At 39.4% G+C, this 16,427-nt stretch overlaps 2 protein-coding genes across 2 annotated transcripts in view; one reads left to right on the top strand and one right to left on the bottom strand.

Moving 5' to 3' along the window:
• Window positions 1-16,427, top strand: part of LOC112055983 (trichohyalin) — a 489,894-nt gene that overhangs the window by 167,430 nt on the left and 306,037 nt on the right. The gene's annotated exons all lie outside the window — the stretch shown is intronic.
• On the bottom strand, window positions 10,124-11,967 carry LOC128199598 (uncharacterized). The gene is made up of 4 exons (XM_052889809.1): window positions 11,828-11,967; window positions 11,259-11,442; window positions 11,046-11,138; window positions 10,124-10,722 (listed from the first exon to the last, which is right to left on the bottom strand). Exons 1-4 carry the CDS (start codon window positions 11,905-11,907, stop codon window positions 10,570-10,572), a joined length of 510 nt encoding a protein of 169 aa, XP_052745769.1. The 5' UTR covers window positions 11,908-11,967; the 3' UTR covers window positions 10,124-10,569.

The following is a 16,427-nucleotide window of genomic DNA, read 5'->3' as shown; positions in this document are numbered from 1 at the left end:
ATTTTAAACATAAATTGTCCCAAAACTTGAAAAAATTTAAAAAGTGACAACACTGTACTATCAATTATGGTACGTATATCTAGATTATTACCTCCTAACTACACACCTGTGGCACAAAAGTCGGCAAAATAGAAAGCCTTTTGACAATGCCGCGCCGCATATCGTAAAGGGTAGGTAGTAGGTATCATCGTTTTCGGCGCCTACTGTCTTTGTAACACCGCGCCGCCGCCGACACGTGCAATGTCTGTAATGCTGTGTTTAGTTTGCTTGCGCCACTCGCCCAAAATGCAGACTTAAATTAGTAGTAGTAGATCTATTTGCGACAGAGCTATTACTGTGTTCCAGAGTAAAAGGCATAGTTTCTGGTGTAATGTATGTTCAAGGAGTGGAAAATGTGGAAAATGATCCACTAACCATTAATTCATCTGCCATCGTCCATCTGCGTAAATTAACTTTTCGTGTTTACAAACATCACAACACGCCAGTTATGCAAGCACGCATGCATGCTTGTACACAGCACCTTGACAAACCCATCACCTTGTTGTGTGTACTTGTGTGTTTACTTGCCCATTCAATACCGCTTTGAATAGAAACGTGTAAACGCAGCACAAAACATAGATGGCGGCGTTTTTATTTTGTAGCAATGCCTACTAATAATTAACCTATCTCAACTTTTGTGTTGCCATGTAAGTTTTTATAATTTTGTATTTTTTATGTTAATTTCGTGCAGGGAAAAAATATATTTCTTTAAAAATAAGGACTGCATAAAAATAATGTATACACGATACCTAAGTACACCCTTAAGGGCCGGACGGTATTTCCTATAACACACTGTATGGGGGAGTGAAATATTGTATATGAGTTAAGGTAGTATTTTCAAAATTGGGCTTGCAGGATTTAGGTACTTATTATAAAAAAAATAACGTTTCAGCTAATTGCTTATTAATTTTTGTTCATACTCCGTAGGTATGCTAACACTACAAATGAAAGAACCACAGAAATTACGTAATTTAAACGGCTTGAATTGAAGCATCACTGGCTTGGCACCGCCTTCAAACTGATCAGAAGGTAGCACATAGGTAAGATGCAGAGATGTGATTTATTTGAAATACTTCTATTTAAAATGCAAATACAAAATGCAAAATACCTATTTTGTATTTTGCATTTAAATGCTTTTTAGTAAAAAGCATTTTGTATTTTATTTGAAATACCTTTCGAGATGTATTTTGTATTTTAATATTCATTTCAAAATGCAAAATACTTTGTGATTAAGTTTAGCTAATATTAACAGTAAAACAAAATGAAATGAACGAATGCCGAATTTGACCAATAGAGGCGCCAGCTAGCCGTGCGTTCTTTTTAGTTATATATATAGTTTCTTATAGTTTCGCTATGTCCGTCTGTCTGTCCGTCCGTCCGTCCGTCCGTCCGCGGCTTAGGGCAGTGACTATAATTACTAGAAATCTGTAAATTAGCATGAGTGTGTATATTAAAATGTAAACAAAGTCATAATAAAATCTTGAATAATAATTTTTTTAGGTTAAAATTATTAATTAAAAATTAATTATGAGTTAATTAAGCTGTAAATAAAATAAGATATCTCAGAGTCTGTTAAAACTAGAAAGCTGAAATTTGGTTATATTAATTACGACTATAAAGTAGTAAAAAGAAAATTCGAAAAAAAGTTGTTTTTGGGGTTCTTTCCTACATGCAAAGTGAGAATGAATTTTTTATCTTCTATCACATGGTGTGGGGCACCGTTATCGGTATTTTTGTGCATTATATAAGGAATTAAACTGCTCATTTAATCTACGGAACTACTCTGCACATGGCCCGACACGCGCTTGGCTAGTTTTTTATTTTTTTCTTCGTTGGTCAAAGTGCGCGCCTTTAGTCTTAACGAGTGACAATGTCACACGAAAACGACGAACATTATGCTGAATGTTTTTGTTCGGCACGGCATTGTGTCTCTAATACAAATTATCTGTGATTTGGTCAAAAGGTATTTTATTTTAAAAAAAGTATTTTGAAAATACCTATTTTGCATTTATCATTTAAAATACCAAACGCAAACCTATTTGGTATTTTGCATTTGAAATAGTAAATCTCAAAAGTATTTTGCATTTTGTATTTAAATGCTTTTTTAAAACCATTTTGTACATCTCTGGTAAGATGTTATTTTTTGCTTTATAATTTAGGTTATTTTTGAGTTGGAAGTCGGTTGAATTTTTTTTATTAAAATTTTTATTTATATAAACAAATAAAATACTTTGTAAATTGTAGTAAAATAGGAATAGGAAGTGATCAATAAAAATGCGTGTTGTTTTTTGATTGGTAGATTTAAATTAGGACTGACACTATGGTCGATGACCTTGAAGGATTGGTCGTATACATATATTTATTTTGGTGATGCCATCCACACTAAGTGAACAAATATAAAACCGGCCATGTGCGTGTCGGGCCACGCGCAGTGTAGGGTTCCATAGATTATGTTAACACTTTAATCCCTTAGCCGATAGAGGGTCTGTACACAATAACAACAGAAATTTGGAGACCAAAATGGAGACTCACATAGACTGATAATAATGACACATCAATATTTCTTTTATTTTATTAAAATAACTTGATCATAACTTTTGTTTTAATCCTGAATATTTATTTTTTTATTTTGACCCTGTAATTAAAACAATTTGTAAGTTTACATACTTGTTTAATTTTGTTCAGTGGTGTGCACAAGGTCTTTAACTGGAGTAAGTAAATGCAAACGGGGAAAAAATCCTCCGCAATACAGGTTTGTAAGAAGTGGAGTGTCTGTGGAGTGCACACAACTGGTTCTGCAGCCTACAAGATAATTCTCTATAAACATTTTACAACATACGCGACAGCATAAACATCTCTTTCTGTATTGTTGCGATGTGATAAAAGAGAGCGCTAAAGACGATGATAAATAAATAAATATTATTTTTAATTTATTTAACCTCGCTCCGCTTACCGGTTTTAAATGAATTTTTAAACAAGCTAGCAAGTTCTTGTCCACTTAAGACGAGCGGAGATTTTGTGCAATCCTATTGGTTAATATTTCTCCGTTTCTCAGCTCCGCTGCCGCGCTTCGCTTCGGGGGACTGGCAGCCTAAAGAGGTGGTTAGCTACTGCACTTGTAGACAATAGACTGCGTGTCACTAGCGAGAGAATTCAGTAAAACACAGATAGCACACTTATGCATTTAATATATATAAATTAGATTCACATATCTCCAACATCTCTAAGGCGTACAATCTTCAGTACACAACTGTTACTCTCTGGTACCACAGAACATCATCAATTACAGATTGTCTAATATTTGCAATCGATGACGTTCTGTCTCTGTCTCTAATCTCTGTCTATACTAAAACAACATCAACAACAAACACACTTAGAGAGGTCTACTCCTATAAATATTTTCCAAGACGTATAGTTCTCAACGGTTTAGGACATTGTTAAGTTCATGTTGTTGTGCAGTAGATTTTGAGTTTAGTTTAGTAGTATATTTGTTAGTTCCGTAACATCTTGCCGTGTTACTCAAAATTAAGTTAACGTTCATTTTGAGTTCAACAAATTGTTGACAAAAATTGGTAATATGAATGTGAAACTACATATGAAAATCGTTTTCAGCTGACCGATCCTTTCGTTTTCTAGGTCGCACGACTTTTTGTGTATCCCCTTCGTCACAGTTTGATAAGTACTCGTAGAAGCTCCGCTGCCGCTTATGAGATATCCGCTAAGCGTGGTTTGTTGTGAACTCATCTTTACAACCGGCCACTGGGCAACACTCGCGATCACTGCAGTGAGAGCGACTCACACAATACGAGCCCCGTTCATTTACCCGAGGGGGTGAAGGGAGCAGCGTACGAGTTGCACTTCGTACAGTTGACAATAGCGTACAACTGTGACTTCTGTTTCACACTTCGTTTGCACTTTAGAGTCTATCAACACTTGCGGCACTTTCGGATACAATAATTACATTTGTTCAGAAAAATATTCAAGTTTTTGTGTTTTTTGTTAATGCACATCTGCAAAGATCGAGCGATCGCTTCATTTTCTATTTTATTACAATTACTGAGACTTAGTTTGAGTGTGCATTCTCATTTTATGTTGCAATAAATTACATCTTTCTGCAGATTTGTAATTGCATGTCTCACAAGAAAAGGGCTTATCGCCAGTGTGGATTCTTTTATGTCTGTTTAAAGCACCTTTGTGTGAACATTTATAATTGCAAATCTCACAACAAAAAGGCTTTTCGCCAGTGTGGGTTCTTTTATGTTTTTTTATATCACCTTTGTGTGCACTTCTGTAATTACATATCTCACAACAAAAAGGCTTCTCACTAGTGTGTGTTTTCATATGTTGCAATAAATTATGTTTACGTGCACTTTTATAATTGCAAATCTCACAAGAAAATGGTTTCTCACCAGTGTGCGTTTTCATGTGATCTAATAAATGATGTTTCTGTATACATTTATAATTGCAAATCTGACAAGAATAAGGTTTCTCACCAGTGTGCGTTTTCATGTGATCTAATAAATGTTGTTTACGTGCACATTTATAATTGCAAATGTCACAACAAAAAGGCTTTTCGCCAGTGTGCGTTCTCATGTGTTGCAATAAATTACTTTTTACTGTACATTTATAATTGCAAATCTTACCAGAAAAAGGCTTTTCGCAAGTGTGCGTTTTCATGTGATATAATAAATGATGTTTACGTGCACATTTATAATTGCACATCTCACAAGAATAAGGCTTTGCATCAGTGTGCGTTTTCATGTGATATAATAAATGATGTTTCTGTATACATTTATAATTGCAAATGTCACAAGAAAAACGCTTTTCGCCAGTGTGGATTCTTTTATGTTTTTTTAAATTATCTTTCTGTGCACATCTATAATTACATATCTCACAACAAAAAGGCTTTTCGCCATTGTGAGTTTTCATGTGATTTAATAAATGATGTTTCAGTGCAGATTTATAATTACATACCTTACAACAAAAAGGTTTTTCGCCAGTGTGAGTTTTCATATGCTGCCTTAAACTACTTTTGTGTGTGCATTTATAATTGCACATCTCACAAGAATAAGGCTTTGCATCAGTGTGGGTTTTCAGGCGTGGATTCTCATCTAGTACAGGTTTTTTGGGTTTCTTGAAAATATCATATAACTGTACTACACAGTTTGTGAATCTATTTATATCTGTATATATTTCAGTGCCATTCTGAGATGATTGCTTGTTCAGTTTGCCAACGCCAGTCTCAAGGATTTGTTCAGTTTTCCGGGTCGCAGCTGCTTCTTCAGTTGCCTGCACTTTGTAGTCGTTGTTTGCCGCAAGTCTCGCGGACAGTGGAGCGACTGAAACAAAAGTCTTCTTATAATTTACTCCGACAAATCTTTGCGACAGCTCTACTTCTACTATCTGTGCGCCTGAACGTCGCTCCCGCAATATTTACCAATACTGAATAATTGAGCAAACATTAAACAGTTACACGGCAACTCCCAGTGCATTACTGTGTACCTCAAGATGTCGACCTCCGTGGCCGACGCAGATGCCCCACACATCTGTCTATACAATAACACTCGACAGATGCAAAACAGATGCAGTCCATCGCTCCCTGTCTATATCGGCGGCACACAAGGCGACTATTAGAACACTCGAGCTCCATCTATCTACGATGTTATTCCTACATCACAAACCTGACGAACTCAGCAATAGGGTTTAATGTGACAATACCAACACCATAGGAAACAGAAAAAGTCACAAACAAGTCCACTAGCCCCTCACCTAAAGCCTGAGCGCAGTCTGCAGCCGGGGGAGGGACATCATTCAGCCTCCGACTTCCTGTCCTGTGAAACATAGCAGCAGAATGTGAGTTTGCTTGCTGAGCAACTACATAAATATGACATGAAAAAATTTACAAATATCTTTGTTATTTGTGCAATATTTTTTTTAAGAATAGGGCCTTATTTATTTTACACATATCCCAACGATCTTTGTTCTGTATGTATGATATACTAGCAGACGCTCGCGACTTCGTCCGCTCTTAGACCTCTAAATCCAGCCCTATCGCAAAATCAGTTAGTGGATACTAAGTAACTATAGACTATATCCCTGCCAAATTTCTTTCTACGTCAAGCAGTCTTCAAGATTGTGTGATGACCTTTCACATTTATATATTAAGAAGTTAACTCTTCCTAATCTTAGCATTCCATGGAATCTCTGTGCGGGTACCGGGTCTAATTAATAAATAAATATAAATGTACTTAAACAATACACACATATCTAGCCCCAAAGTAAGTGTACAGAATATGTACAGTTGAAAAAATAATTAATCATATTAATATTATTGTTAATATGTTAATTGCCCAATTAAGGGCCAGAAACACAAAATTCATGAGCGGCACAGTACTAAAGCAACGACATAACTGCATACTTGTGATGCATCACATGCAGCGTCGTTGTATACTGACTTGTTCTGCAGCACGAGTGAGTCACCGCTGCGGCTCACAGCTGCACGAGGCTCGCACACTTGTGATGCATCACATGCAGCGTCGTTGTATACTGACTTGTTCTGCAGCACGAGTGAGTCACCGCTGCGGCTCACAGCTGCACGAGGCTCGCACACTTGTGATGCATCACATGCAGCGTCGTTGTATACTGACTTGTTCTGCAGCACGAGTGAGTCACCGCTGCGGCTCACAGCTGCACGAGGCTCGCACACTTGTGATGCATCACATGCAGCGTCGTTGTATACTGACTTGTTCTGCAGCACGAGTGAGTCACCGCTGCGGCTCACAGCTGCACGAGGCTCGCACACTTGTGATGCATCACATGCAGCGTCGTTGTATACTGACTTGTTCTGCAGCACGAGTGAGTCACCGCTGCGGCTCACAGCTGCACGAGGCTCGCACACTTGTGATGCATCACATGCAGCGTCGTTGTATACTGACTTGTTCTGCAGCACGAGTGAGTCACCGCTGCGGCTCACAGCTGCACGAGGCTCGCACACTTGTGATGCATCACATGCAGCGTCGTTGTATACTGACTTGTTCTGCAGCACGAGTGAGTCACCGCTGCGGCTCACAGCTGCACGAGGCTCGCACACTTGTGATGCATCACATGCAGCGTCGTTGTATACTGACTTGTTCTGCAGCACGAGTGAGTCACCGCTGCGGCTCACAGCTGCACGAGGCTCGCACACTTGTGATGCATCACATGCAGCGTCGTTGTATACTGACTTGTTCTGCAGCACGAGTGAGTCACCGCTGCGGCTCACAGCTGCACGAGGCTCGCACACTTGTGATGCATCACATGCAGCGTCGTTGTATACTGACTTGTTCTGCAGCACGAGTGAGTCACCGCTGCGGCTCACAGCTGCACGAGGCTCGCACACTTGTGATGCATCACATGCAGCGTCGTTGTATACCGACTTGTTCTGCAGCACGAGTGAGTCACCGCTGCGGCTCACAGCTGCACGAGGCTCGCACACTTGTGATGCATCACATGCAGCGTCGTTGTATACTGACTTGTTCTGCAGCTCGAGTGAGTCACCGCTGCGGCTCACAGCTGCACGAGGCTCGCACACTTGTGATGCATCACATGCAGCGTCGTTGTATACTGACTTGTTCTGCAGCACGAGTGAGTCACCGCTGCGGCTCACAGCTGCACGAGGCTCGCACACTTGTGATGCATCACATGCAGCGTCGTTGTATACTGACTTGTTCTGCAGCACGAGTGAGTCACCGCTGCGGCTCACAGCTGCACGAGGCTCGCACACTTGTGATGCATCACATGCAGCGTCGTTGTATACTGACTTGTTCTGCAGCACGAGTGAGTCACCGCTGCGGCTCACAGCTGCACGAGGCTCGCACACTTGTGATGCATCACATGCAGCGTCGTTGTATACTGACTTGTTCTGCAGCACGAGTGAGTCACCGCTGCGGCTCACAGCTGCACGAGGCTCGCACACTTGTGATGCATCACATGCAGCGTCGTTGTATACTGACTTGTTCTGCAGCACGAGTGAGTCACCGCTGCGGCTCACAGCTGCACGAGGCTCGCACACTTGTGATGCATCACATGCAGCGTCGTTGTATACCGACTTGTTCTGCAGCACGAGTGAGTCACCGCTGCGGCTCACAGCTGCACGAGGCTCGCACACTTGTGATGCATCACATGCAGCGTCGTCGTATACCGACTTGTTCTGCAGCACGAGTGAGTCACCGCTGCGGCTCACAGCTGCACGAGGCTCGCACACTTGTGATGCATCACATGCAGCGTCGTTGTATACTGACTTGTTCTGCAGCACGAGTGAGTCACCGCTGCGGCTCACAGCTGCACGAGGCTCGCACACTTGTGATGCATCACATGCAGCGTCGTTGTATACTGACTTGTTCTGCAGCACGAGTGAGTCACCGCTGCGGCTCACAGCTGCACGAGGCTCGCACACTTGTGATGCATCACATGCAGCGTCGTTGTATACTGACTTGTTCTGCAGCACGAGTGAGTCACCGCTGCGGCTCACAGCTGCACGAGGCTCGCACACTTGTGATGCATCACATGCAGCGTCGTTGTATACCGACTTGTTCTGCAGCACGAGTGAGTCACCGCTGCGGCTCACAGCTGCACGAGGCTCGCACACTTGTGATGCATCACATGCAGCGTCGTCGTATACCGACTTGTTCTGCAGCACGAGTGAGTCACCGCTGCGGCTCACAGCTGCACGAGGCTCGCACACTTGTGATGCATCACATGCAGCGTCGTTGTATACTGACTTGTTCTGCAGCACGAGTGAGTCACCGCTGCGGCTCACAGCTGCACGAGGCTCGCACACTTGTGATGCATCACATGCAGCGTCGTTGTATACTGACTTGTTCTGCAGCACGAGTGAGTCACCGCTGCGGCTCACAGCTGCACGAGGCTCGCACACTTGTGATGCATCACATGCAGCGTCGTTGTATACCGAATTGTTCTGCAGCACGAGTGAGTCACCGCTGCGGCTCACAGCTGCACGAGGCTCGCACACTTGTGATGCATCACATGCAGCGTCGTCGTATACCGACTTGTTCTGCAGCACGAGTGAGTCACCGCTGCGGCTCACAGCTGCACGAGGCTCGCACACTTGTGATGCATCACATGCAGCGTCGTTGTATACTGACTTGTTCTGCAGCACGAGTGAGTCACCGCTGCGGCTCACAGCTGCACGAGGCTCGCACACTTGTGATGCATCACATGCAGCGTCGTTGTATACCGAATTGTTCTGCACCACGAGTGAGTCACCGCTGCGGCTCACAGCTGCACGAGGCTCGCACACTTGTGATGCATCACATGCAGCGTCGTTGTATACTGACTTGTTCTGCAGCACGAGTGAGTCACCGCTGCGGCTCACAGCTGCACGAGGCTCGCACACTTGTGATGCATCACATGCAGCTTCGCCGCCAACTACCTGCCAAATACAAAACTCATTCATAACACGTCTGTCCGTCCGCAAAGGGTATTGTATGATAGATATGCAGAGGCCAGGTATGCACCACCTCCATCAAGAAGTAAACATCTCACCTGAATGAATGATGAATGTTTGCTTAAATGTTCCAAGTATGTAATTTCTTGCAGAAACTCCTTATCACAAAATGAACATTCAAAGACAACACTTTCACTCTTTATGAAACTCTCTGTTTCAGTATGTTCTGTGACTGCAGCCCAGCAAGCTGTTGTTTTGTTATGAAGAGCTTCACCTATAGCTTCGTCCAGTAGTCTAGATTCCAGCTCGATGCTCATGTCAGAGTATTCATCGTCCAAGACACAGTCATTGTTGGAACGGTCTCTGTCATTGTCATCTTTGTGTACCAATGTAGAGTTATCAGCATTTGACAGGGAAACAGAACTGTATTCATTCTTCACCACAACTGATGCAACATCTTTCACTACAGATTCCTCTGCTGCTGTCTGTTCCTCTTCATCAGTGTGATCTATGTACAGGTCACAGTAGTCTGCTCCTAATGTTGTCTGTGTTAAGTTACACTGCAGATGTTTTGTTGCGCAGTTCATCAGTTCCTTATGTTGAATAGTAATCTGAAACAATTGAACTTACTTACTTCAGATACTTTACTAAAGGAAGGTAACAACATAATGTCATCATCATCATCATCATCATCATCATCATCATCATTATCATCATTAGCCTATCAGACTACAGAGCGATAGATACATCCTTCCTTAGATGACTGGGCATTTGTACCTTAGATTCCCCACACTGCTCCAATGCAGATTGGTGGGCTCAGGCCTACTCTATAGTACAATCACTATTAGATGATAATGATAACTGACTTAACATGGTCACAGATGCAACGGGTGTAACACCACCAACTTCATGACTGAGAAGCTTAATATTTTATAGCATGACCAAGGACTCAAACCCAGGACCCCAGGATCTGCCAAATACACTTAGAGATAACAACATATTCTCCAATGTCAGGTTTAAGTAAATTGTAATTACTAAATACTCACTGATTCATCAATTTGGATCAAACTAGTAAATTGTAATTACTAAATACTCACTGATTCATCTTGTGCAAGTAAGTCTGTCATCAGTGAATGGGCTCTCAAGCACAAGTCTCTAAATCTACTGAAGTTAATCAATCTCTGAGCACACAGCACACAGAGTGTTTGCTTCAGGTTTCCACGACACAACTGAAACAACTGCACAGAATTATTAAAAGACTGTCAATACAGGTTTGGTAAGAGAAGTTGAAGAACTTGGGGATTCATTTTGTGTTATATTCTGTGAGTGCACACTACATTACACAACAGTGCATCACTTGTTTATTTTTGTCTGAACTTTGGCTCAATCTCTGTCTTGGTAAAATAAATTTAATTGATTACACTAATTTGTCAAAATCTGTTGTTATTTTTTTAAATCAAAGATTCACAGACATCTAAATACTAATTAAGGTGATGAGATGATATCTCAATTCCCTCCACAGTTATATCACATAGTAGAAACAATGATATTGTTAACTCACAGACAGTCCAGTTAGCTGTTCATATGTCTCCTCCAACTTGTGTTCACTCATTAGAGAGAGCTTACTGTCAGTGTCCAGGCATATCATGCACATCTGTAAGTATACCAATAGTTACTTCTACATTACTGATTGTATGTGAGTAATGCTGCTATAGGTATGTCTTAGCCCTTCCTATGTTAACAATCACAAATAAAAACATTACGATCAACTGACCTGCACTGTTGTAGGTATAGCATTAGAGCGAATCTGCCTTACACAACTCTTTGTTTCAGAAAAGTCTTCATCTAAAAAATGCTGTGAGCAGACTACAGCAGGGTCAGGCAGGTGATGGTCTTGTGTGCCGAGAGTTCTGAGCCAAGCAGCATGGAGACTTTCTTCTCTGGGTAACCTGGATAACCTGAATAACAAACAAAATAACAGCTCTATGTCCTGATACAGTTAAATACAAGGATCAGATAATAAACATATGGACACACGCACAACATCCAGCATAGATAATGAAATTATAAACACAGGATTCTGGAATTATTAATTTGATACTATTAGTTTTACAAGTGCTCATAACTACTTACTGATATAAAAGTAACTAAGAAAGTTTAATCATTCTTTGTCAATGCACAGTGAGTGCACAATGTCATACTTATAGCTAAGTACTTGGTTATTCTGTAGGTCAGTTGCTGCATCTCAAAAGTCAGCTAAAACTGGTTTACAGAACTGTAAGTATGCGTGTGCTACTCTGCTTGGCTGAAAGTCATCGGATAGACAGAAATAACTCTACTCACTCATGAAAGGTAATTCCTGTTCCCGCAGATGTTGACGCATTGTCTGAAGTATTTACGCAGAAAGGCACGCAGCACTGCATCTTGATTCTTGGTATAGTTTGTGTTTTACGGATTTTAATTTTTCTGTAAGGTCACTTCGACAATTTATTTTAAAGTTTGTACTTATTATTGATATTTATAAACATTTAGAAATGTGTATTAACCAATTTCCTTGATTTATATTAATTTTATACAATAAATACTGTATCCCTCTGCTTTTTATTTGTAATTAGAAGAAACCAAAGAGTAATAATCACTAGCAGTAGCACTACGTGTTACGTAAACGATATAGACAGAAGTCAAAAAATACTTACGTCAACACAGACATATCTGTTTATGCTCAGACCAATTATCTAGGCTTGTTAGACGTTACTCCTATGTCAGAAGTTTAAGATCACGATCTAACGTGTCTATAAAATCCTTTTAGAATTAGAGTATTTTATGATTTACCCAAGGCTTAGTGAAATAAATACCTACAGCCGCGCGGTCGTAAACATGTAATAGGGCTACCCGCCTCCAGCATTTTACATTTGCCAACTTTGTGTTTCCATTTAGTTTTGTGATTGTAAATATATTTTTTTTATATACCTAAACAAATAAAATACTTTGTAAATTGTAGTAAAATAGGAATAGGAAGTGATCAATAAAAATGCGTGTTGTTTTATTATATATGTATATATGTGATTGTTTATATTTTTTTATGTATGTCCAGCGATAATTCCGTCATTTATAGACCGACTTTAAAAATTCTTTTTTTGTTTTAAAAGGTTCAATTCCAACTCAAAAATAACCTAAACTAAAAAGCAAAAAAAAAACATCTTACCTATGTGCTACCTTCTAATCAGTTTGAAGACGATGCCAATCCAGTGTTTTAATTAAAGCCGTTTCTGAAAGAACCACAGAAATTACGTAATTTAAACGGCTTGAATTGAAACATCACCATGACTTGGCACCGCCTTCAAACTGATCAGAAGGTAGCACATAGGTAAGATGTTATTTTTTGCTTTTTAGTTTAGGTTATATTTGAGTTGGAAGTCGGTTGAATTTTTTTTTATAAATTTTTATTTATATAAACAAATAAAATACTTTGGAAATTGTAGTAAAATAGGAATAGGAAGTGATCAATAAAAATGCGTGTTGTTTTTTGATTGGTAGATTTAAATTAGGACTGATACAATGGTCGATGACCTTGAAGGATTGGTCGTATATGTTAAAGGAGGTTTCATTACAACCTTTTTATTTTTAACTAGCCGACGCCCGCGACTTCGTCCGCGTGAAACTCGATGTAAACTTTCAAGTACCCCTATCCTACCCCTAGCCTACCCCTACCCTACTTTTCTGGTTGATTTTTTACACCTTGTGTCCGAAAAACCCAAATATCTTGCGGAACCCTATTTTTTTTCAAAATAAAATGTAGCCTATGTTACTTGTGGATAATATAGCTTTCGAATAGTGAAAGAATTTTTAAAATCGGTCCAGTAGTTTTTGAGCCTATTCATTACAATCAAACAAACAAACATACAAACATACAAACAAAGTTTTCCTCTTTATAATATTAGTATAGATGTGTCTAAGTATTCCAATGTTCGAACCTATTTAAATTTTGAAGTCTATTCTATATGGTTGCTATGTAAGTTGTTATTCTTAACAAAATGTCTCTTCAAATATTATATTGTAAGTGTATTATAAAGTAAATGCTATCTTTGATTTCCTCTTCTACCCAGTTATGCCCTTAAAAGGTTATGCGCCCAGCTCTAATCCAAGAAGAAGAATAACTTAAATACTAAATAATGGATTTATCAAACGTTCAAATTGTAAAACTCGATTGGCACAATTGGGTTCAATGGAAGTACCGAATGTCAGCTTTATTGCGGGGCATGGATGGTCTTCTAAACATTGTTGAAGGAAAGGATTTTATGCCAAAGAAACCTGTAAGTGGAGCTGCAGATACTGCTTGAACTGCTGCTGCTACCACGGTTGAAATGGAGCTTTACAAGGAATCGGTAAATAGATTCATTAAATTAGACTCCACAGCTTTACTTTTAATAACGAATAACATGACAGATGAGACTCTTGACAAAAATATGAGATTCACTACGTCGAAGGAAGTATGGGATGAACTACATAGATTGTATGAAGGGGCATGCGATGACCGCCTGTATGATTTATGTTTACAGTTCTTCAGATACAAGATGGAACCTTCTGATAATATGGCGACACACGTTTCGAAAGTGAAAAATATGTGGCATCGACTAAGACAGGAGTTGATAAAAGAGGAAGACTTAAAAGAGTTGCCTGAAATTTTATATTATGCAAGATCTTAGATACCTTACCTGAATCATATTTTTCTTTCAAATCAAGTTGGTTGCTTATGTCCAAAAAGGATAGAACCGTAGAGAATTTAACCAATCAATTGTGTGCTCATGACAAGGCACTTGATAATTGTAAGCAGGAAGACTCTAGCCCTGAAGCTCTTACTGTTAATTATCAGAAGAAATATAACAAAAAGGGAAAAGTACGACCAGAGACAAGTAAAAGATGTTACAGATGTAAAGAGGTTGGTCATCTTAATCGAGATTGTCCGATGAAATCTGGTTCTCGTGAAGTTGTAGAAAACAATAAAAATGTTAACATGATGTTGTGTACCGTGTATTCGACTGAAATAGATTCAGATCGTGACGAGTGGTATGTAGATAATAATGCTACTAACCATGTTACGATGAGAGGAGAATCTTTTTCAAGATTTTGAATATTTTGGTGAAGGTCACGCAGTAACAACGGCTGATGGAAATGTTGTTCAGGCTCTAGGAAAAGGGTCGATACAGATTATACCCAAGGTTAACCATAAGTTTGTTCTCAGTACACTTAGAGATGTTTGGTATGTTCCCCGAATTAGTAAGAATTTATTTTCTGTAATATCTACGCAAGATCGCAATCCAAATAGTATATTTGAATCGCGTTTTAATTGTTGTACTATGAAAATAAATGGAAAGGTCACTGTGACAGGATATAGGAAGAGGTATGGTGGCTTGTACAAACTGAATTGTAGAGTCGTACCGCCTATTGCGTCAGTGAACTTGGTGAAAAGCGTTGATATGTTGCAATTATATCATGAACGTTTTGGTCACCAGAATAAGAGGCATGTTAAAAGTTTAATTGAAAAAGAGCTTGGAATTAAGACGAAAGACAGTGAAGAATTATGTGAAGGATGTATTTTTGGAAAAGCACATAGACGTAAGTTTGGTGTTAGAGAAAAAGCTACGAAACCTGGAGAACGTATTCACACTGATGTCTGTGGACCATTTCCGATATCTTTTTCAAAATTCCGATACTTTGTACTGTTCAAGGATGAATATACTCGTTACCGGTTCGTGTATTTTCTTAAAGAAAAATCAGAAGTACATGAAAAGCTTAAGCAAATGTTAGCTGAAGTTAAGGTAGCTGGATTTCAAATTAAAGAGTTCTTAAGTGACAACGGTGGAGAATTTGATAATCAGAAAGTACGGAAAGTGTTGACGGAATACGGTATTAAACAAAGATTGACGATGCCTTATACACCGGAGCAAAACGGATGTAGCGAAAGAGAAAATCGCACAATAGTTGAATCAGCAAGAGCAATGCATGCGCATGAGAAGTTACCTCAGGTGTTGTGGGCTGAATTGGTAAATACTGCTGTTTATATATTAAACAGAACGGGACCAACTTTAGTGGAACACAAGTCTCCTTATGAGTTGTGGATTGGCAAAAAGCCACAAATAAAACATTTAAGGATTATTGGATCACCTTGTTATGCTCATGTACCTAAACAAACTAGAAAGAAATTCAACATGAAAGCCGTGAAATGTATCTTGATAGGGTATGACAATGATGATGGATTTAGACTATGGAATCGAGATGGTAATTCTTTAGTAAGATCAAGAGATGTCACATTTGATGAAAGACCCTCAGATATAGCTCCAGAAAAAGATTTGCAGCATGAGGAAATTGATATTCCCTTAGATTTGTCTTTTAAAAGACAAATAAGAACAGAACGCTTAAATGTGCAGAATACAGCTGACTTGAACAATGAAGTTGTTAATGATAAGGAAGATATCTTGGTTGGAGGAGATATTCCTGCTGTAGATAATGATGTATTTGATGATGATGTATTTGATGATGATGTATTTCAGAAGATAGTATTAATTTAGAGGGAGAAAATGAAGAAGTTAATGAAGATCTGGATGCAGAAGATCCTGAAGATGTTGGTGATTCATTACCTGAACACATGTAATCCTCGAGCAAGGAGATAGGATTTAGCGTGATCGTTCATTACTTCAACCTCCAAGTAAATTCAATGACTATGTTATGAATACACAATGGGATGGTTATAAGGAACCAAGTTTCTATAAAGAAGCGATTCAGAATCCTGAGAGTGAATTGTGGAAGAAAGCAATGGAATATGAAATAAACTCTCTGAAGGAGAATCAAACTTGGGATCTTGTTAAACTTCCGAAGAATAGTAAGGCTATTCCATGCAAATGGGTCTATAGAGTTAAGCTAAATGCGGATGGCTCTGTTGATA

Source organism: Bicyclus anynana, chromosome 26, assembly GCF_947172395.1.
Source record: "Bicyclus anynana chromosome 26, ilBicAnyn1.1, whole genome shotgun sequence".
Lineage (NCBI taxonomy): Eukaryota > Metazoa > Arthropoda > Insecta > Lepidoptera > Nymphalidae > Bicyclus > Bicyclus anynana.
This window is presented reverse-complemented; position numbering and strand designations above follow the sequence as displayed.